At 29.9% G+C, this 22,883-nt stretch overlaps 1 protein-coding gene across 2 annotated transcripts in view; it reads right to left on the reverse strand.

Annotated features, from left to right (window-relative positions):
- LOC107436596 (uncharacterized) overlaps window positions 1–10,961 on the reverse strand; it is a 100,176-nt gene extending 89,215 nt beyond the window's left edge. Inside the window, exons 1-2 of one of the 2 annotated variants that reach the window (XM_071184100.1) lie at window positions 10,858–10,961; window positions 1,563–1,705 (exon numbers count right to left, since the gene is read on the reverse strand). In XM_071184100.1, coding sequence (XP_071040201.1) covers window positions 1,563–1,669 — 107 coding nt within the window. In that variant the 5' untranslated portion in view covers window positions 1,670–1,705; window positions 10,858–10,961. Of the gene's footprint in view, window positions 1–1,562; window positions 2,074–10,857 lie in introns of those variants that run through there. The other variant, XM_071184101.1, reaches the window with a different exon arrangement.
- Between the last annotated feature and the right edge of the window lie 11,922 nt (window positions 10,962–22,883).

The following is a 22,883-nucleotide window of genomic DNA, read 5'->3' on the forward strand; positions in this document are numbered from 1 at the left end:
TAAAAAGTAAAACTCCAAAATTTTATATATTCGTTTATGTCCCGCAGTGGACTGATCGTTAAGACACGGTTCCCAGCAGATCACCGAAGTCAAGCATCACTGGCTACGGTCAGTGTGCGGGTGGGTGACCACTTGGATCAGTCTGCGTAGGGACCGAGGGTGTGCGGTATTGGACCTCGTTAAACTGTGCTACCGTAAAGTGCTTGACTTCGCGCGCAGGTCGTCTGGCTACCGAAGAGAGGGTGCCATCCCCTCCGCAGAGGATCAAAATTGTGATGGCATGTCTTCGGATCATCCTGCGGGATGTTTCGCAGACCGTCGCCAATAGCCCATTGTGCAGCTATAGTGCGACGTAAATTAACAACATATATTCGGTTATAAACAAAAAAAAAACGAAAAAGGTATCAATATCATTCGGTTCATAAACTAAAAAAAAAGTATAAATATCATACGATGTGTTTTATCAGAAATTAAATTAATGTTTTATGTTAATTTTATGATTTTAATTAAATTTAAATGGATTCATAAATTGAATTTTAGGTAGCAAAGTAAACAGTGCAACTAGAATAATAAATTTTTTCTACATCCAGCTTAGACGCAAAAATAAATCAGAATTAGGAATTCCCATTACGAGAACCTGTGCTAGCGGTAATTCTTACCTGGTTAATTAACTATAACCTGTGGCAAATACTTTACCCTATTTAAAATTCTCAAGGATACTGAAGTGTTTATTTTCATCCGTTCATAACATAACCTCGTCTTTAGTTTCCCCCGGTTTTATCACGTTGTCATGTGTAGAGTGTGTTTGTATAACATGTCTATTGTAAGAACTCCTCCGCCACTAAGTCTGAGGTCATCTACTGCTATGGAAACAAGAATAACCCATTTCAAGAAGGGTAGCTTCTCTTCACTCTAGGGCTAATACAATAGACCAAAGAAAAAGCTTTCTTATTCCAAATCAAGACCTGTCCTAAACAGAGACCTACATCCCACTTCTACTTAGAATAGTTATAGATAATCTAATCGTTACCAAAGTCACCGCCACGGGTCCAAACTAATGACAAAGTCAGTTTTTACCTCAGACAAACTATAAGTGGGAAGCATGTTGATTGCATTTTATTATTTCTAACAAACATTGCACTCCTTGTAAATAAAATAGGTTTGTCATGTTTTATGAGATTCCCCTCGCAGGACAGTTATTTTTCCCTCTCCGTTTCCATGATTTTGTTAAATCTAATTTTTTTTTTGCCCTACGCTATTTCATTCTATTTATCTAAGGAAATGTACTGTCTTGGAAATAAAGCAAGACTTTGATAAACCATAGCACAGAAGAGGGGATAAGTATGGAATTATGGAGAGTAAGAAAATTGCATAGACATTTTTTCTATTAAGAAAGAGTATATAGGTTTTTATAGATCTCGTAGGCTTTTATTAATATTATCCCTTCTTGTTTTAAGTGCATTTTGTCCCAGAAAAGAGAATATTTACAGTTAATGTCTGATGCGATGGCTATCAGTAGTCTAATCAGAATTTTGATTTAAAAATATCAGAAATTAATGTACCGGCAGTCATCATGTTCACGAACATCGTTCCCCGTTAATCCCAAAGTACAGTAAACAAACATATCTCTTTTCGTTTGAAGAAAAATGGTGTAGTTTTCAAAATCCATGGAATACAGCTCTTCATAAATTGACCTTGTGGGAAGCTTAAAAATAGAAAGAAATGTAAGAATTAGGACGGGAGAAAGTTGAAAATGTTAAAAATACTTTAGATAAATACCTTTAATAGTTTGTAGGTCTCCTTTTAAGCTGTTTGTTTTAAAAAAATGCATTTGTAACACTCTTTGAAATATGAAATGAAAAAATTTCCTTAAATTAGGAATTTTTTTTAAAAGTAAACAATACCTAAATAACAGAAACGTGTAAGCTGATGTCACTACTCTTATTAGTCCACTGAATTGATTTATTTTTATACTGTGCTGCATACAAATTCACTTCTTGCGGCCGAAATCTTTTTCTGAGAAACAAGTTTTCTTCCAAGAAAAACCTGGAAAAATCTAGTTTTTTGCTTTTACAGTTTTAAGGTTTTTGATATATAAGCTTCTGCTGGCAGTTTTGAAAGCTAAAAGAAATTTCCTATCACTACTGTACCTACAAAGAGCTCGTAGAGCCAATCAACGTAGAAAGAATAGAATAATTGAAAAATTATCAGTATGAAATAATAACTTCAGTATTCGGAATGATGCCAGCAGAGAAAGCTAGAGGAGAACAATTTTCAGGTGTTTGAAATTTGAAAAAATTCTCTTGCAGGATCTAGTAATATATACACAGAATAATTTAGTTCCACCCTAGAGGGGAGAACACTCTCTTATAATCCCTAATTTTTCCTGAACCTTTTCCAAATCATTAATTTTAAAGTTTCCTTCATATTTTGAAATTTTTGACAATCTTCCTAGTTTCTTATTCATTGATACTTTTAACAACCCTCAAGTGAGTTCTTCTATCCCTCACTGCAATTCATTCCCAGCTCCTGAAAAAAGAGTATGCCCCTTAAACCAACTTTCAAATAAGCATAATTGTTTTAGCTTTAATACAACCAAGACTTTAGGTTTTTCTTTTTTTAATTTGCATGTAACTTAAGTTTAAATTTTGAATTTGTTCCATAATTTTATATTTGTTCAAAGCAACAAAAATTAGTAGCCCTCNAATTGGCATACACATATTTATTTTCTATCTTTTAAAATATCTTTCATTACTTAAGCTGATTTTTTTATTAATAGAATTACATTTAAAATAAATCAAAAACTTAATCTTTTTAAACGAACATAAAATATTTATTTCTTCTCTTCCAGATCAATGTAACGGATACTTTTTTTTATTTCATTACTAATGCAGACTTATATATTCACTGTCGCCTTTAATTGAAAACAAAAATCTATTTATAACTTTTTATTCTAATTTTCCAACGGCTAAATGTTTCGGTTGCATGGTTATAATAATTCACATAAATTTGTTGGCGACTCGTGATCGCCAAGGTATTATTTTAACTCTATATTGATATGCTGGTTGGCCTTGTTTTGGCTATGCTATATTTTAATAAATCGCCAATTTTGGATCTCCTACCCATGCTCCTGTGTCCGATCGGAACAAATTACACGTACTTTTTAATTTGGCTTTTGATTAGGCAGGTCGTGGGGCTTTGTCTCCCATGGCCTGACCTATTTTTAATATTACTATGCAAAACTTATTTTAACTGAAATTCTTATGAATGATATTCATATATTGTAACTCGAGCTCTGCAAATACTAAATAAAAGCTTTTTATTAATTCTAATCCGGCTCAACTATTATATTCATCATCTTCTGTTTTCATTACTATCTTCAACTGGCCCACTATACAAATACAACCTCCATCCACACAGGAAATAAATCCTTCTCGATAAAATGGCACACTGAATAATCCTTCTCGATAAATTGGCACCCTGATAACATCTTCTTCATAAAATGGTGCCTAGTTACAAGGAACGAAATTGGGTTATCAATGCAAGTCTTTAAAAGCATCTACTGATCTTCAAATCCATAAATTTTTTATCTTCACGGCTACTTCAAACCACTACTTCATACTGCTTAGCGGAGAATTTGCAATGCTGCGAATGGAATTGGAATTGGATGAAACTTGACCCTGGAATGGTTTCTTTAGATGTTCGACATTCTCCCTCCTACGCTACTCGAAAGAAAAATCTATTAATTTATGATTCATCATAAAGAAGAAACTAAATTTGTGTTTCCTTCAACTCTCGTCTTGCTTTTGATTTCGTTTTCATTGGATTTCATCGAACAGTCATCCGTTACGTATCCTTTCAATTATTTATATTTTATGTATATACAACATTTAATTGAATTTAATTTTTGTATGACAAATTGATAGAGCATTTGACTTAAAATCTTTTTTTTTAGAAGTTAAAAATATAATAGAAAAGTTTAATTTAATTTTTTTTTACAACCTGAAATTTTGTAATTTATCCAGTTAAGCGGCATATTTGATTTTATTATTAGCCTTTTGGTGATCTTTATACAGTTGAAGAATTTATTGAAAATTGAATTGTTGTTGGAATTAACTTCAATTCTGAAACGAATATATTTTCACAGGATTTTAATAATTTAGTTTATATTTTTATATCAGTGATAGGGATTTGCAAATAATATACAAAAGAAGTGATGTGTAAAATCAAATTTTTCCATATTTTATTTTCTATATAATAAAAAAAAATCGAGCGTTACGTTTTTTTTTAAAAATAAGCATTAACGATGTTTTCAGTGATTTTAAAGAATAGCAATAACATTTAAGAGTTTTTATGATTCCCATTTATTATTTTATTAAATGATATTTCAGTTAAGATTTTAGATTGCTTATAACTCTTGAATTAAACTATTTTAACGACTGATCAGAATGATTCAAATATACTTAGGTTTTCAAAGAAAATGTTTTTGGTAAATTAGAAAGAGTGTTTTCAAACTCTCTTGCGTTTTGTTTTTGTGGATGCTATGGGAGCTTTGGTGTGTTTGGATCTGATTTGACCAGTAAGCAAACTTTGTTAATTTGAAAAATTTCTTCAACTCTTGTATTCTTAAAACAGACAATTTCTTCAAAGCAAAACAAGAAATGATTATAGTGTTGGTTAGGTGTGATTTGCATGTGAAGTTTCTTTAGGTATCTTATATTTACAGATCGTGAGGTGTTTGTCATTATACTTATGTATAAATTTATTTTCAAAGATTAATTTCTGCAATCAAATTTTGCTATCTGATTAAGAATAACAACTTAAATATTCATATCAAAAATTGGTTCTTCAAAGGAATTTAAACTTTGTATGAATTAATTGGTCATTTTAACATTATTTATGTTACTATTTAATGTTTTGATTTTATACTGTTTGCCATAAATTGATATACTATTTATATATATTTCAAGTGCATTATTAAAATTATTGTTGTTCATTTACAAATGTTCTTAAACTAAATTAGAAATGTATTTTAAATAATACCGATAATAATGATATATTTTATAAACCCTTATGCACACTTAAATTTTGCAATTTAAATTAGCTTCAAGCTAATTAAGTTACTTTGAAGTACTCACAAATATCAATAATTAACTATGTTTTTGAAATGTTGCAAATTTCCAATAAGATAACAATACTTAATTATGGAATATTGACATCTGCACAAAAACACAATAAGGAATAACATGTTATTAAAATGTATTATAAGGATTAAGTTATCCCAAAGTGATTCTTAATCAGTACTTATAGTAGTGTAACATAATTTCACCCAGATTTTTTAAGAATTATGAAGTAAAATAATAAACACACAATTACACACTTTTGTTATCTTATGAAACTATGTGTTGGTCTGATATTTCAATCCTATAGAAGTTAGGTTGGTATGAGTGCTTGCAAATTTGAAAATTAAAGATTTCAGCCTCTCTATATTTTTTTTCTTTAATTAAAAATTTCATTAACTGTCTCATTGTTGCTGTTGTTTTGCATGGAGGCATCTATGCGGAATGATTTATAGTGATTTTCTTTACTAGGGCCCAGGTAATTAAAACTCATTAAGTGACATAGAGATATTTTTATAATAATATGAACATAGTAATAAATAATTCATCTAATATATATTTTCTTAATTTTACAATAGCTATTATATTTATCACAAATAGTTTTTTTTTCTTACATAAGTAAGCCATTTTATTCATTGCAAGTGCATATTCAACAGGGTTAATTCAAATAGTTACTCACGAATATTTTGTTTTATCAAAACATAAGTAAACTCAGAAATTATATTATTATATATAAAAAAGAAAAGAAACTCTATTGATTTGAACAATGCAACTGTTGAATATCTTTAAGTATTTTAATTATTATTAAATAAGTGTCCAACTGAGCTGAAAATAAATTCATGAAATTCAAAATAAGAATAATTGAGCATTCATATATAATATGACAATATTTTCCTTCATTAAAATGAAGTGAATTTTTATAGATGCAGTGAAAAATAAAATAAATAAAAATACTTTTATCTTCTTGAATATAATATACAGCCATGATAGTATAAATGTTAATACAATGCATCAAGTATGTAAAAATTCAGGTTAGAATTCTGATCATAGGCTTGCTATAACATTAATTCAAACGTTGATAGGGTTATAAAAAAAAACTATAAAATTATTTTACCTTGAATTTAATACTAGATAGCTGAGATAGTATAATTGTTAATACATTGTGTCACAAAAATTCAGGTTGGAATCCTGATCACATGCTTTCTAGATCATATTAATTAGTTCAAAGGTTAAAAAAAAAAAATTTTAAATAAAAATATAGAATAAAATATGATCAAAAATAATATCACAAAATCAAAATACTATCAATCAAATCATATAAAAATATGATCACATTAAAAGAAATATCACGTAAAAACAGAAAATTAAAAATAAAGAATAAGGGCGCTTTTTATTTACACGACACAATAACGACAAAACGGATCCGATTGTCGGTGAACGACATAGGGTCAAGTAAAATACACGGTCAGCAACGGAGCGCTTTTTCACTCATCGATACGATAACGATTATGTCGTATCCGACAAGGCGATATCGTTTGTCGGAATCAAATGTCGGTTAGGCAAGCAAATTTCTCCTCAAATTGTGGCGATTTTAGTAGTTGTTGTGTATCTTTCCTGTTTTATCTCCTCTTTTGATATCATTATTTTATTCTTTTTATCAATTTTAATCTTTTGTTAGATCATGTCAAATGTAAAATTTGAAAATAAAAGTTTTATTAAATTTATTCTCATGTCAGGTTATAAATTTTTAATTTTATGAAGTTGCATTTTTTACATTATAATGATGTTGAAAGACTTAAACAATCATAAAAGTTTCAATGAAAATTTTTATAAATTCATTATATGCTTTAATGAAGAGATGGTATTTTTTATAATAGTAATGGTTTGATAAGAAGGCAAATAAAGACCCTTATGTATTTCAAACAGAACTCGATCTAACTACTGGTTTCTGCTTGATTGAATAATAAAAAGTCTGCTCCCTGATTCAAGTGAAACATTTTTTGAAACATGGTAGAGCGGCTTCATAAGATAAATTTGATAAAACTCATTTAAAAAATAATCTAAAAAGATTATTCAAAATGAAACTAATATTTTAATTCGATTTAAAGAAAACGTTAATACTTTGAAACATTTAAAGAATTTAAGTAATGTTAAGTGATTACAGACATAAGTTGGCGAGCAGACACTAACTCAAAAGCCATATAAAAATTATTCCTCATTAACATCATTCTTGTTCTTGGTTTCTCTCATTCGGACCTAATTAAAAAGTTTAATTGGGACTTTTTGTAGCTTATGGAAAAGCACATAAAAATCTTCCTCAACATATCTTGCCTCATTTATTTCGTGGGTACTTACGTTGTTGCAGAAGTTGCGCCAATAAAGAACAATCTTGTTGTTCGCACGTAGTTATCTTTTGGATTCCTTGTTTGCTGATTTCTGACGCCATTTTTAAGTGCTACGAAAATGCATCTTTTGGATTTGCCAAAAACAGAACAAGATGCAATTTTATTTTTTCAGTAGCGAAATATTTTACCCAAAAGAAAACGAAAACGTACCAATTTCCATGACATGAAACTTTATTTTGGTAAACATACGTTTTGGAAATGTAATTTAAGACAGTGTGATCAGCAAGTGGGGCTTAGATGGTAGCACAATTTATTCTGACAGTTGGAAAGGTTATCAAACAAAGAGAATAGAAGTATTCCTACTTGCAAAGGTTTATCATAAATACAAATACCTTAGCAAGTAGATATTTGTATAAATTTTAAAAATCCTGATACAGGAGTTCATAATTCACAAACAGTTGAGAGAATAAGGGGCAGTGCTAAATGGAGGAACAAAAGACATAGTGGGACAGCGAGACATCATTTGGATTCCTATTTATCAGAGTTCATATGGCGACAACATCTGGTGAAAAAAAAGAGACTGTTTTAAAAATATGCTAAACTCTATATCGGCCCATTTTCCACCGAAATCCGATTGACTACTTTGATTTTAAATAAAGTGTCTTGAATTTTTAGATTTTAAATAGAGTGTTTTATTTCATGATTTGTTTCAAAAAGATTGTCGCAAAAATTTTAGGTGTAGATTGGCGGCACTTAAAAACTGCCAATTCTGTAGCTGCGATGGCGTTAATACGTAAGTACCATTTCGTGCACCCAAAAACGTTTCTGCACTGCTGGCATTTTTCTTCTAAAATAAAGTAAGAAGTTTGAGACGACGATTATCATCCGGCATATTTAAAGTTTGCAGAAAAAAATCACAGCAGAACACAAGCAGCTACTCACTTGTTGGATCTTCGTGCCAACTAAATCAAATGAACGCCAATTTACGATACTACAAATAATTTTATCAAAAAAATAACATATTTTATTTCTTAAACATTTTAGAACACAACAACATTTATTATGTATCTAACTCTGTTGCCAAAACGAATTCAAAACTAAAACTTATAATTTTTCAAAACGCGTTCAAATAAATTATTTAAATTTTATGTCTCGACACACTCAAGCTCAAAACATTGAATGAACAAGAATTTCTACTTCTCGGACTAACGATATCGGACAAGTGAAAAAACAATTGCTTAAACGATCCGGCAACGAAATTGTAGTTCACACTTTTGTCGTCCGATTTTGTCGGTATCGTGTCTTGTAGTGAAAAAGCGCTCTAAAACGAAATCTATAAAGTGAGTGGCGAATTCAAAGGAACTAACATGAACGGGAAATTTTCCCAAGAATGGTTTAAAATATTTTTGTAACAAGATTGCCAGATTGCAAAAAATGAAAACAGAAGCGCAAATTGAGGTTAAAGCGTAAATACAGTTGTTTTATTCTGCGCTTTTTCTGCAGTACTGTAGTGCGTTTGATTTGTTAGTTATGAAGGATGGGTCCGAAAATGGATTTGTGCAAGCTAATATTGTACTGGATAATCTAATATATATAATTCTCTTACGTAGCTCCCAAATTTTGGCTGCATTTCTTTTCCGCCGGTGGCAACGTTTTCTTTGTTTTGTCTACGTTACTATTTTTCTTTCACGGCGACAAAAAAAGCCTCATTACAACTCCCCAATTGGCAATGCTAGAAAATCGACCAACGATTGCCGCTAAAAATGTCACATGCCAAATCTGGCTGAGGTGGCTCAACATATAGCGCTTTTAAAAACGGAAAGTGAAATAACCAGAGAGCATCATCTGCGGAAATCTCATACTATTAAGCTAGGCAGAAGTGAGTAGTCTTTGTCGATAGATCTCTATTTTAGTATTTCGCTGAAAGTGCTTTTTCTCACGAATTTATATATTATGAATTTATTTGACGATTTTTGATTTACATCACGAATTATACTCTAGCACATTTCTCATAGGTTTGACGAATTACATGTCATTTATTTGAATTGAAATTTATTTTAATGACTTAGTATTTACTAAAAAGATGTAATTTTTTTAAAAAAAAGTTTTTATATGGATTTGAATGATTGTTTTGAATTCTTAGAATTTTGTACATTTGCAATGTACCTAAGTTAGTAGCGAGCGAAGCGAGCTTGGTTTGCAAAGGAAACCATATAAAATTGCGTAGTAATTTTCGGGGGTTGGCGAGCGTTAGCGAGCAGGGGGCGCAGCCCACTAGTTTAAAGAAATTGACAAATAATAATTTTGGAAAATTTATATTTTTAGAAAATTAACTTTTGTTTAAGAAAAAAGTAAAATAAAATAAAAAGCAAGAAAAAACATGGATAGCCTGTTCTGCACACAATTTTGGCCATGGATTTGTCTGAAATGGATTATTTCCATTCTCATCTCGTAATAGATGTTATTTTTTGATTCTGCTTCCCTTCTTTTACTATTAATCTATAATTATTATGATATTCTAATTTATTTGTATTTTAAAATACGTTCATTAGCATTTTACTTTTGATTAAATAATAATTCTGCATTTTCTATTTTGCCTCGAAAATTGAACTTGATGAAAAGTGGTAAGAAATTTTATGCTAACAACAAAAGTAAAATAGTTTGTATAACGTAATAAATACTTCATGGAATACCTAAATAGTGTTAATTTCGAATTCCAATTAAAATGAAAACTAAAAGCAAGATAAAAACAGAACAATTCAAAATACTATTAAATTTTTTCGAATATAATATTTTACACTCCTTTTTTTAAAATGATATATTTATAATAAAATGCATAGAATATCTGAAGATACAGATTTGAATAAATGGATCTTGCAAATTTTAACTTTCATAAATAAAAGACAATCAACTTTATTAATATAAAGCAATTTAAATAACAGCAAGTATAAACTATATGAACAATAGATTATTTCGTAAATATTTTTTACTAAAGTTATAGAATGATATGAAATTAATTATTCACAAATGCTTTGTGCCAAAAATATACATAAGAAAACTGAAACATGGATATAAATCCATTATATTAAAATAAAAAGTTAAAACTTTAATATGAGATCAGAAAAAATTCTTAAAATCTTTACAGATATAAGAAATATATCACCACATTCTTTGACAAAGATTCTAGTACGGAATTAGATTTTTTAAATATTCCTTACTCATTCACATTTAATATTTTCAATTTTAATAAATTTCTTTTGACAAATAATTTAAATGATTGGAATAGTATTTAAAAACACTGAAAAACAGCCAATTTAAATGGAAAGAGTATATAAAACACATTCTGAAGAATAGTATTTTAAAAATAACAGCAACAAAGTATATTTACTTACCAAAAAGTAAAACAGCGTCTTCTTCAGAAATACCGCTATTAATTAAATAATATTTTGATTCAAAATATTGATAGACATATTCTCCAGAAAAAAATGACTTAAAATAAAAGCGATAACATAATTTATCTGGATCGTAGAACATAACAATTTTATTTAGATTTAGTATCGTTTGCTCTTTAAAATAAAACGATACAAATTCCAGCTTATAGCTTGCACATAATTAAATAATAAATAACTCACTCATGCTTGAGCGAAGACCACTCAATATCGCTTAAATATCTACAAAACAAGTTCCTTTTAACGCAAAGCAAGTATTTCACTCAAATATAGGCTGATTTCACTCAAGTCGAAATTAAAAAATGTCACTCTTTTTTGATTAGGGGAGTTCACTCTTTCATTTTAAGAGTGTACTCTTGAGCAAAGTTGAAAAGTGCGGACGCCAATAAATCCAAACCAAGATCCACTTTGTAGTAGGTAAAGTATGTAAATAGCTAAAAAATTGCGTTTGCATTATTGAAATCACTGGTTACCCTTTGGTCATAAGGGCTGGATTGGTTTTCAATTCCTGTCTGATATATGTTTCTTTTCCTTCTTCAGTATTCATATTCATATTAAAATCGCTACCAAAACAGTAATTATGAATAAGTTAATCATCAAAAAGACAAAAGATTCTTAAAATTATTTTATAAATACATTGAAAATACTAGCTGGTAAAAAAGAAAAAATAGTTCCAAAATGATCATCCGTTTTTTTTTTTTTTTTTTTTTAATTTCAATTTGTTGTGCTGCTTTTTTTATTGATGCCTGTGTTGTCCTAATTTTTTATGACTTACAAATCTTTATTTGTGTTTATGGTGTTGATTTAGTCGATGAAATTAATCTAGTTTAAAAATGTGCGGAAAGCAAATATTTTCATTTCGTGATTGCAACAAACTGGAACGTTGTTGTATTGAGACGAATACCTGCGATTTCCATAAGAACAGTCATTCAGTTACTCTGGAGAAGTCTTTAGTGTAGCGCGTAGCATTGTAATGTTCCTTCCTTATTGTGGCTTATTAAATTAAAAAAAGAAAAATTTTTGATATTCTCTTTTATGCAAACGGAAACACAATGGTATCTCCTTTTTTACAGAAAGAACATTCAAAATACAACAGAAAAATATTTGTAAGTAAACAGAAAAAAATATTTATCTTCTTATTAGAGTTGAAACCTAATGCTCGAGAAATAGTTTTACTAAATTTAATGATATACCATGAATGGCCTATTTAAACATTACATTCAATAATTTTAAGAATCATATTACTTCAAACATTAAAATAAGCAAAATATATACATGTTGTTGTTGTTGTTACTTATCCTTCTTGACCTAGCAACAACTAGATCTGGTCCATGTATTCTAGCAAAGTCAATAAAAATAAGTGGAGATCTTTTTAGATCTTTCTAACCCAGACCCAGGCAGTCCAGGATATGCTCCGCTGAGGCTGGCTCTGAATGACACTTATTGCAGGTTGGAAAATTTTTCTACCGGAGCTAAAAGTCATTTCTTTAGGATGGCCACTATTTAGTCTTGAAACTGCTGTCATATATGGCCGATCCCCCTCGAGCTCAAGAATGCAGCCGGGGCGCTTTCTACAATACCGGTGGTGAGCAGGGGGAGTTAGCTATATTTGTTTGCAGATTCTGTTACACACAGAGGAAATTTCGTGGAAAGTGAGGGAATCGCGACTGTTCAAAGTCTCTATGGAGCCCCTATTGGCCAACATGTCTGCATTACCTGATACGTGAGAAGGTTTCCACTGAATGTGAATGTCTAGTTTTTGGGATATGTGTTTTAGTTTTGCCAGTATTTTTAAGCCTTCTGACCTGATGCCAATTTTGTAGGTGATGAATTGCACTACGACTGTCACAAAGTATCCAAATGTCCTCAGAGCCAGTGTCATTTAGGATGGTTTCCAATCTGACGTCAATGGCGATGAGTTCGCTCATAAAGACCGAGCAGTTATCTGGATTACGTTTAGAAATATTTAAGGTGTAGTTTTTGATAAAAATTCTGCTTCCGGTCTGACTAAAGTAATTTTTGCTTCCATCAGTAAAAATTTTCATGGCATCTTTAGGGATGCTGCTGATGGCCTCAAGAGTCAACAATCTGAGATAATCAGGTACAAGTAGGTTTTTGTCAGTGTATGTTCCCAGATCAATATGGAAGAATACTTTGGGCAAGCCTTCGACAGGACAGGACATGACATAAGAGAGGAAGGCTCGATAGAGTTATTGATGATCTTCATGTTTTCCGCTAGGCTAAACGGGTTTTGCTTTTTGAGACGCTGATTTGTTTTCCACTTGCAAAAATATTCAGAAGTACGATTTTGGTTGTTGTAATTTTTCAACTTGTTAAAGTATTTTACTAGGTGTGCGTTTCTAGTGTGACTCAGAGGTGGAGGATCTGCGGCACTTAAAAACCACCAAATCTGTAGCGGCGGTGGCGTTAATACGTAAGTATCGACATTAAATAGTATTTTCATAATGTCATACTATTTAATTTTTCAAAAAAATTAGTTTGACAACAATTTTTATCAAAAAATTGTAAACAAAAAATAAAAAAATTTAGGATAAAAAAACGATTTTAAAAATTCCTCATATTGAAATTAAAACAAACGGTCCTATTTTTTCCTTTTTTTTATTCTTATAGTTCTTAATCAGACGTAAAAAACCATTCTGTATAGAACTATCGTCAAGTAAGAAAAAAAAATTTATAAGCAAATTTTTTATTATAAAAATCATAAAACTCATAAATCTACAGAATTCCAAATGAAATGATCTTAGTTTGAAAATTTTATTTTCAAACTAGGCGTCTAAGGCGGCCAACTGTCAGCCACGCTATGTCACGCTATGTTCTATGTTTCTAGCACTGCTTGTAGAGACACGATCCTTTTCCAATCTTCTTTGACGTTTCTCAGGTGTTTCTCGGACCCTATCACTGCTAATTGAGACACGAACCTCTTCTAATCTTTGACGTTTCTCTGATACCTCTTGGTCTCGAGAATTGTTTGTCGAAATTCGGTCATGTTCCATCCTTCTTTGACATTCCACAGACGTTTCTTGGGCCCTTCTTCTTCTTTGAGAATCTCTTAATTGTTTTTTGGAAGGCGGTTCTGCCATGTCAGTAATCGGGTTTTTAAGAAGTCAACGAATACTTTAGAACAACAATCACTATGAAAGCAAATCATGAAACTTCAATATTAAAATCTAAGTGCTTACCTGAAAACTGAAGCTTTCTGAAAATAACTAATTACATTTAATTAAAACTGTTAAAATAAAGAATAGAAAAACCAAAGAGATCCAAGGTAAGTGTGATCGTTCCTTCAAAAACAATTAAATTCCTATTTTATATATTATATAGCTACAACGCTTAAGAAAAAAAAACTAAAATGCTAAATACATGAAAAGAACACGAAAACGAATTAATTTTTTATGGTATCAATTTCTATTTCTATATAATTTTTTATGGTATCAATTTCTATTTCTATATCGCTACAAAAATTATCGTCTTCGCTTAAGAAAAAAAAATAGAGCGTGGAAAGAAGAAGAAAAACTTATTATAACAATTGGGTATACTATAGCGTACGTCACAGATCGTGTTATTCCTACTAAATTTAACTAGTAAACAGCATTTTCTGCGAACCTGATTTCTAGCAACAAGTAAAAGCATCAAACGAAGTGTCTTGTTATAAGTCGCTACTCGCCAGGTTGGAATTGTATTAGTCTAGTTCCTTTGGAAATAATTTATATTGTTGTTTTACTGAAGTTTATGAATTTAGTAAACATATTTAAAACTCAGTTTATTAATTAAACTAAAAGGTAAATGTTATTCCTAGTAAGTGGAAGTAGTTGTGCTTTCTTCATATTATACCCAATTATGAACAGTGACACATATATCAAAGCGAAGCGTTCTATTTACGTATCGAATATGTTGCCACATTTTTAATACAAAAGTTAAACTTTTCTCCACTTTGATAAATGTAAACTAATGCGAACCTTACGATTAAATTATTAATTCCCTCGTATATTATTGATTTAAGTTGTCGAAAATTAATATTTCAATTGTAAGGTTCCCATTAGCATACATTTATAAGAGAGGAGAAAAATATATGCATTTTTTAATAGTTTTTTGAATATGGATTTTTGAAGACGAAAAAGCATAGATTTTCTTACAAAATGACTGATAACTAAAAAACTAATCCAAATTTTTGAAAAGGAAAAAAAGGACTTCTTCATTATGTCAAAACACAATTATGTGCCGAGTTTCGTGCCTGGGCGAGGCTTCTGGTGCGATATATTGTTATTACAGACAGACACACACACAGCCGCGTTTATTATTATGTATAGATAATATCTACATAGATTATCCCTTCATTACTTTTAGATAACATACCACACGGCAAAATTTTTGTAATTGATATGGATATGAATTTCAATATGTTACTTGAAAACAGAATAGCTGAATTCTAGTTGAAATTATTCTTTCAAAACTAAAAAATACTTACCAAGAAAACGATAAAAATTTATTAAAAATCATTATCATTGTTATTTTCATTAAAATTGTTATTTTCCGAATTATATAGATACAGCCTACTATTCTTTAAGGAAGAAGAATATTCTATAACTATTACGTTCTGAGTTCACATATATTCATTGAAATGACGAAAGCAATATTGACTTCACTTTAATTTGTAATGAATTGAAGACAGAAAAAATTATTTTACCGTAATACACACATCTGTAACAGTAAGTGATCATGAAATCGGAAGTTATGCTGTAGGTAATAGAAAGGTAAAAATTGTTGAGAAATTGTTTTTAAATGCTTGGCGCGTTCTGCTTCAATGTTTGGCGTGTTCTGGTTGGTTTTTCCAAGCTCTTCTAACTTTTTTAGGGAAATTTTGCTTCTTATTTGCTGCTTAGAAAATGGTGTCCGTCTTTGCCAATGGTTATGATAGAACAAATGCCCGATATTTGCAGGCTCCCGCTAGAGGGCGCACTCAAGCGTTGCAATTGCAAATTGGGTAAAAACATAAAAAAATAAAATTTTGCTGAGAATACTTAATAAATCCTTAACAGATTAGATATTAAAATTTGTCTCCGTATTTTATTTAAGAGAAATTACTGTAAACTGGTCAAACAACTATAAAAGTGGTAAAATGGCGAAACTTTCTGTGCCACCATATCGTCTAATGCACCACCAAAGTCTAGCATTCTCTCACATGAAGCACTAAATCAAAAAAGAAAAGAACTTAAAGAGTAAAATAAACTCTTCAGATTAATGCTTAACAAAATATAAAAGTGAAGAAAAGAATTCTAAAAAAATTATCAAACAGCAGCGGTTGCCATAGCAACGCATGCAATGACGACGTAGGCTCACTGTTTATTATTACTCGTGAACACATTTGAAAAGAGGGATGATGTCAAAATAAGGTGCGCACGCCATCAAACCCAAAACAACACCCATTTTACCAACAGGTGATAATTATAACAAAAACGTTTTATTTACCAAGTATAGTGTGAAAATTATTCCTCTGTGATAATAACGTATAGGATATCCTTAATTGGTTACAATTATATATGGCAGTACTTTTACTTTCGTTACTTGTACCGTCGGTACAAGTAAAAAGTACGTACTTTTACTTGTACTTCGTTACTTTTTAAATTTAGTACTTTTACTTGTACTTTCGTTACTTTTTTAGGGAAAAAGTACAAGTATTTGTAACGGAAATGTCGAATGAAATCGTTACTTTCTTCAGAAACTCGGTAAGCTTTCTAAAAAAAAAGGGATAAAAATTAAATTAAAAAAAATGATTATGTTCTTTTAATTGCATCTTGTACCTTGCATTTTAATTGTACCTTGCATCAAATTTAATTGGTCGGAAGAAAAAGCTGGGGAGGAAGCCGATGTCCAAGCTGTCCAAGCTGAACACCCTGCTATAACTAATAACGTAACAGAAAAAAAAACCCAGGGATTTTAAATTTTCATAAGCTGAAAACATCATGTCAATCGCCAGTGAGAGAAGAATTTATGGCATACATGAGCTTAAATGTCGAAACGAAAAGCATATCAATTTTGAATCGATATCCAATCGTAAAAAAATTATATTTGAAATATAATACTACAGTACCTTCTAGTGCTCCCGTGGAGAGCTTATTCAGCGTGGCTAAGCACGTTCTGAGAAATTCTTGCAGCAGACTCAGTGACACCACTTTCGAAATGCAATTATTTTGCAAAATGAGTAAAAATATTAATTAGCAAGTTATTTTCATTCATTTTCGAGTTTTATGCATTTATTTAATACATTTTAAATCAAAAATATTGGATTTTGTTATTACGTTTTTCAATTTTCTTTTTGAACTCATTAATAATACATATTTGTCTTAATACATTTTTTACTAAAATCATGTTTATGCCCGACCTTGTCAAACAACGCCCAGTCAAATCTCTAAGAACTTCAGAACTATTTGTGCTGTTGAAAACTATTATAATTACTATTTTAACTCTTGAAAACTCGAAGGTATTAATTTAGCCGCTGATACTAAAATTTGTTTATGAATTTTAATTATTCCGTTAGGCAGAAATGTTCGAAAAATGATTTTCTCGCATGACTTCAGCATTAGCCATTGTTGCAAATAAAACTGTAGACTGTTCTGTTTCAACTTATACTGCACATTCAATTATTGTTTACTAGCTCAAGGATCACAAAGCTATCTGAAACCCCGTGTTTGCTTTGTTTATGTTTGTGCTTTTAAAACGCATTTCTATAGAGTAAAACAATTTTAAATAAATAAAAATAATAAACAAAAATTTAAAATCAATAGATAAAATTTCTTTTTTGTGCTAATCCATAAAAAGTTTGATATTAAAATTATATTTCATTTTAAAATTACATTATACGATTATATTATGAAATTATATTACAATATTCTTCCGAATTTAAAAAGAAATTAATGTCCATAACTTTCAAAATTAAAAATAATTAAATAAATAACAACAATTTTGCAAAAACATTAAAGAACATAAGAATATTATTCAATAAAATTTTAGGTTACTTTGAATTTTCGATTTCCTAGAAATGTACTTTTAAATCGTTACTTTTTTTGTTTAGTACTTGTACTTTTACTTGTATTTTTTGCTCGTTACTTTTTAAAATACGAACTTTTTACTTTTTACTCGTTACTTTTTTTAAAAATACTTGTACTTTTACTTGTTACTTTTTAAAAGTAACGTTGCCATATATGGTTACAATAATCATCAATTTGTTCCCCCTTGCTATTTACTCCTCCGGGACATTTAAACTGAAACCATTGCACTGATAATACGCATGTCAAGAATAAATATGACATTGCATTAAGATAATAAATATGACATAAATCACATGATTTTTGTATACGGAATCATTGACTATTTGATCGTCATTTCGTAAAACAACTATCACTCTAGCCCTAACTTTAATTAAACGCGAAATCAATGATCAATTGAAACGAGTGTATTTCTTTTTTTCAGTCATACTCTTTTTTTCATTGAAAATTAAGAATAATGCCGAAAACCGTAAGAAAGGTAAAGATAAAAGATTATGATCCAAGTAAACATACAATATTCAGAATTCAACTAGTTTATAGTTTAAATGTTTATCAGCTATTAGTTCTTAAAATGTCAGTTTATTGACTCGTAGAGTACAATGTTGTTTCGCAGTTAGAAACCTTGAACGATGAAATTTAATTGAAACATAAAACTTTTGAATAACATTATCGCACTAAAAAATTTTAGACACCAGCTGAATACCCGTTCTTCGTAAGGGGAAAATACTGATACAGCTGTAATCGGAACCAAATTTACTCAAAAATACGTTGTACCATATATTTGGAACCTATTAAAACTGCATCAATTACCAAGTTGCAGTGCCCATTAAAAAAATTATGCATTATACCATGGCAGTATTTTACGGCTGTACCTTCGAAGGCTCCGTTGTCATTTGGAAGAACTTTTTTTTTGAAAATAATATGTTATTTTTATTACTGCTGTGAGTTTTCAATTGCTGCCCATGACTTTTAGGTCATGCTTAGCCTATCTAAAGTCAGCGCTATCTAAGCTCATTTTGAAAATGACGCAACACTGAGAAAAGCCACAATTTTGGGAAAATAAAAAGCGTTTGTGGTCTAATTTTTTAATATTTAAAAACCGACTTCAATTCTGTATTATTTAGGTTCACAAAAATTTGCAAAAACTGAGAATAAGGCAGTGATTGTAATAATTTTTTTCGAGGGGAAAAAATGTCACCAAAATGGTTCATTTTCAAAACTGTTTAATAACATTGAAAATATTTATGTTATTTGTCCGTTCTAAAACCTGGATAATTCATCTGGGAAAGATTATTTATATATGTAGTCTGAAATCATCGCGTTGCTTCAAGTGTAAAGCACTTAAATTGCGGCTTTTTTATTTTCCTTGGTGACAAAGCTTCGAAAAACAGTGTCGTTAAACCACGGGTGTAAGAAAGTTTTCAAGTCTAATCCTGACCTCGATTTCTATTTTAAAATTTAGAGAAAGCTGAGTTTGGAAAAGCCTATAACAAACCATTTATTTTTCAAGAGCTGTATAAAAAGTTTTCAAAATAAATATGATTATTTAATCAAATTATTGCAGGATTACTTTTCCACTGCCTAGCTGCAATGACATATTTCCATTTAGATATTTTGAAAACTATTTTCTTCATCATTTAAAACGAAATAGGTTTACTATTCCTCCAAGCGAACTCGCTTTTTACTATGCTTTAAATATTAATTAACTTCCGTTGGTTTAAGGCAATTTACTACTAAGGTTTATATTTTTCCCCGCAGCACATCATTCCCTTTAGTGTTATTTTTTGGCCTTCTAGGCAGTCACGTGTATATAACCGCTTAAATATTTATTTGAATGCTAAAGTAGTCACTCAGTCCTGAAAATAAAATTAATAAAGAAAAAACTATGTTTTTGCAAACTAATTATTTTTTTTGTAGCGTATTTGCATCCAGTTTTATCAAACCTTGCATCTATCCGATATATAAATCTTCAGATTACGTGATGCTCAAACCAAACTGTTCTCTAAGTCTGCGTTGACCACTGATATTATCTTGGTAGGCAAGAATCTCCAGTCATAATTTATTTAAATTATAAACTTAATAAAGGGAGACTTATTTTCTTTCTCTTATACCTTGTTCTCTTATACCTTGTTCTCTTATACCTTGTTCTCTTATACCTTGTTCTCTTGTACCTTAAAATTTAAAAGCCGTGTTTCATTACGGCTAAAAACATGTATACATGGTATGTCATTACTTTAATAAAAACCCTTTAAATGTTAATATAAAGTGTTTCAGAAATTTCTTAAAATTTTAAGGGAAGTATATTCTTAATATCGTCTAATATATTAAAAGTCTCAGTTTAATTTTTTTTTTCTAGAAAACTTTTTAATTTCCAAATGAAATAAAATTATATGCATAAAATAAAAATATATGTATCAATTTTTAGATAAAATCATCTTTAACAAAAAGTTTACGGAAAGTGGATTTCAAGTTTCTAATGAAATAAAATTAGAAGAAATGTCATTTATGTTTGCAAAATATACCGCGTATGCCAGCACATTTAATTTTCTGGAACTTACTTCCTGAGAATAAGGGTCGTATATTTTACCCCTGGAACAATATCTTTGATGAAAGCATTCACATAAATTTTGGTACTCCTTAAATTCAGATGGGTTTAAGCATCTTTCATAAAATCTCGGATCGGAACAAATGGCGGGTGATTTAAATCTGAAAACCAAACAGTTTTAATTTATTAGTTTTGACAAAAATTTATTTATTGATTGAATTCATGAAAGTGAAAAATTATGGAAAAAATACCGGTTTCTATAAACAATCATCGTGCCTGTAAAAAACTAATCAAATATTATGACCGAAAAAAAGAATTTTTTTCATAATCCATTAGAGCAAGGGCCCTCAAATTGTGAACCAATTAAATTAAGTTAACCAGCAAAATGTACAGAATATTTATTATCAACTAATAACAGATCGAGTTCTTAGTGTACTGTGTTTATCAGGGGAAAATTTAAGGCGAACAATAAACACAGGAAGGCGGGTCAGCATAAAATATCAAATATTGACTTTAAATTGCATGAAAATTAATAAAGCAGTGCTAATCTTATAACCGTAATAAGACTTTACATATTTTTCAATTTTTACTTTAATTACTTTGTATCAATTTAAGTCAAAGTAAGAGTAATACAGTGTATATAGCATTTTAATAATTTATGGTTACTAAATACTAGCATGAAATACCGGTGTCTTTTTCAGCGTCTTCAAAACACAGCTCACTTCACACTTATTTGCAGTTACTTAAGAGTTAGTTAAAGGAAACAAGCATTTATCTAGAAAATTTCTTTAAATTACGAAATCCATTAGTGATAAATTTATAACTATGAAATGAAACAGATTTTTTTCAGTAACTATGCGACTGCCTATTGTAATTAAAAAATACCAAAAGGTATTTTTACTTGAAATAAGAGCAGAATATCTCTAGAAGAACATATCTCTAGAATATATATATATATATATATATATAACATGGCTTTTTCAGAAATTAAAATTAAATAGGTTGGTAGCTTAATTACCTACTTTATGTAATTGAGAAGTTTTATTGCATGGACTATTGAGACGCATTTACTTACTAAAAGATCATTAGGAAAGAATTATGTTCATTGGTTTTTGATCTTTATTATTTTTTTATTTAATTTATAACCGAGGTTGAACAACCGACCCAATTCTGAGTTTATGACTATCAATTTTCAACTTCGTAGNCCCGTGGCGGTGACAATGTATATATATATATATGTAAAAGGTTTATGTAATAAAGGATTGTAAAGGATGTAATAAGGAAGGAAAAGATTTATGTAATAAATGTAATCCATAAATAGAGTTTGTATCTAACACGCAATTATTTAAAAGCTTTCCCATAAAAAAAGTAATGATATTGAAATCTCAGAAAATATGATGATTTGTCTTTGGTAGCTTGAGAAACTGATCAGTCCCACGTTGATGCTTAGGCATATTAATATTTAAATATATTGTCTAAAAAGGTATAAAACTCAAGTGAATCTTAGTTTTACGTTGTCTGTTTGTTCGTTACCTCGCTTTCTACGCCATTTTCTGCTGGTCAGAGAAAATTGTATAGATCGTTGATGTTAAATTATCCTGGATTTTAGTTGAACCGAGATGAAAAATTAAGGGAAATAAAGATATGAAACCCATCTGTTACGTAATCTTTACATTTACTATCCCTTTTTCCTACTGCGCATTTTAATAGAGAACGTTGTTTTCTTTTATTTCAAATGTTTCTTTTACATTTAGTTAGTTAGTTTGTAGTTTGTACATTTGTTAGTTTGTACATTTAGTTAGTTTGACTAGTTTACAGTGAGTTATTATTTTTTCACTTTTGTATTATATTCTCAAGATTTTGTTAGAAATTTCTCTTCTGATTTGATTTCATGTATTTCTTGTATTTCTTCCGGGATATTTATAAAATCTTCGGGGTACTGAGAGAGCAAATTTTGACATTTGTCCGCTCACGCAATAGAAAAGGCTTTGTTCTATGGCATCCGGAGCTGATGCCCCCTGAAGACGTCGGCTTTGGTGACCATATTTTTATTTTTATTTCCATTGTTTTTTTCTTTATTTCTTCAATTATTCTTTCTTTTGAAAATTCTGCTGCTTTTAAGCACGTTTCCTTCAAAAAAAGTTGTGTCATTATAGAATTAAATATTTTTTTTTCTTTTACTACCCGGATTTTAGGTCACCTTCTTTGAGGAAATCCCGCTTAGTACGTATCTCTAACAGATCATTTTTTTCTGTACAAAATAAGCACATTTTTTAAGGGACTTTTACAACATTTACAACAATCTTTGTATTATTATCTGTGAGCGGAAATTCCTCTCATGAGTCAATATCAGAAACATG

The sequence above is a fragment of the Parasteatoda tepidariorum genome, chromosome 8 (genome assembly GCF_043381705.1).
Source record: "Parasteatoda tepidariorum isolate YZ-2023 chromosome 8, CAS_Ptep_4.0, whole genome shotgun sequence".
Taxonomy (NCBI): Eukaryota; Metazoa; Arthropoda; class Arachnida; order Araneae; family Theridiidae; genus Parasteatoda; species Parasteatoda tepidariorum.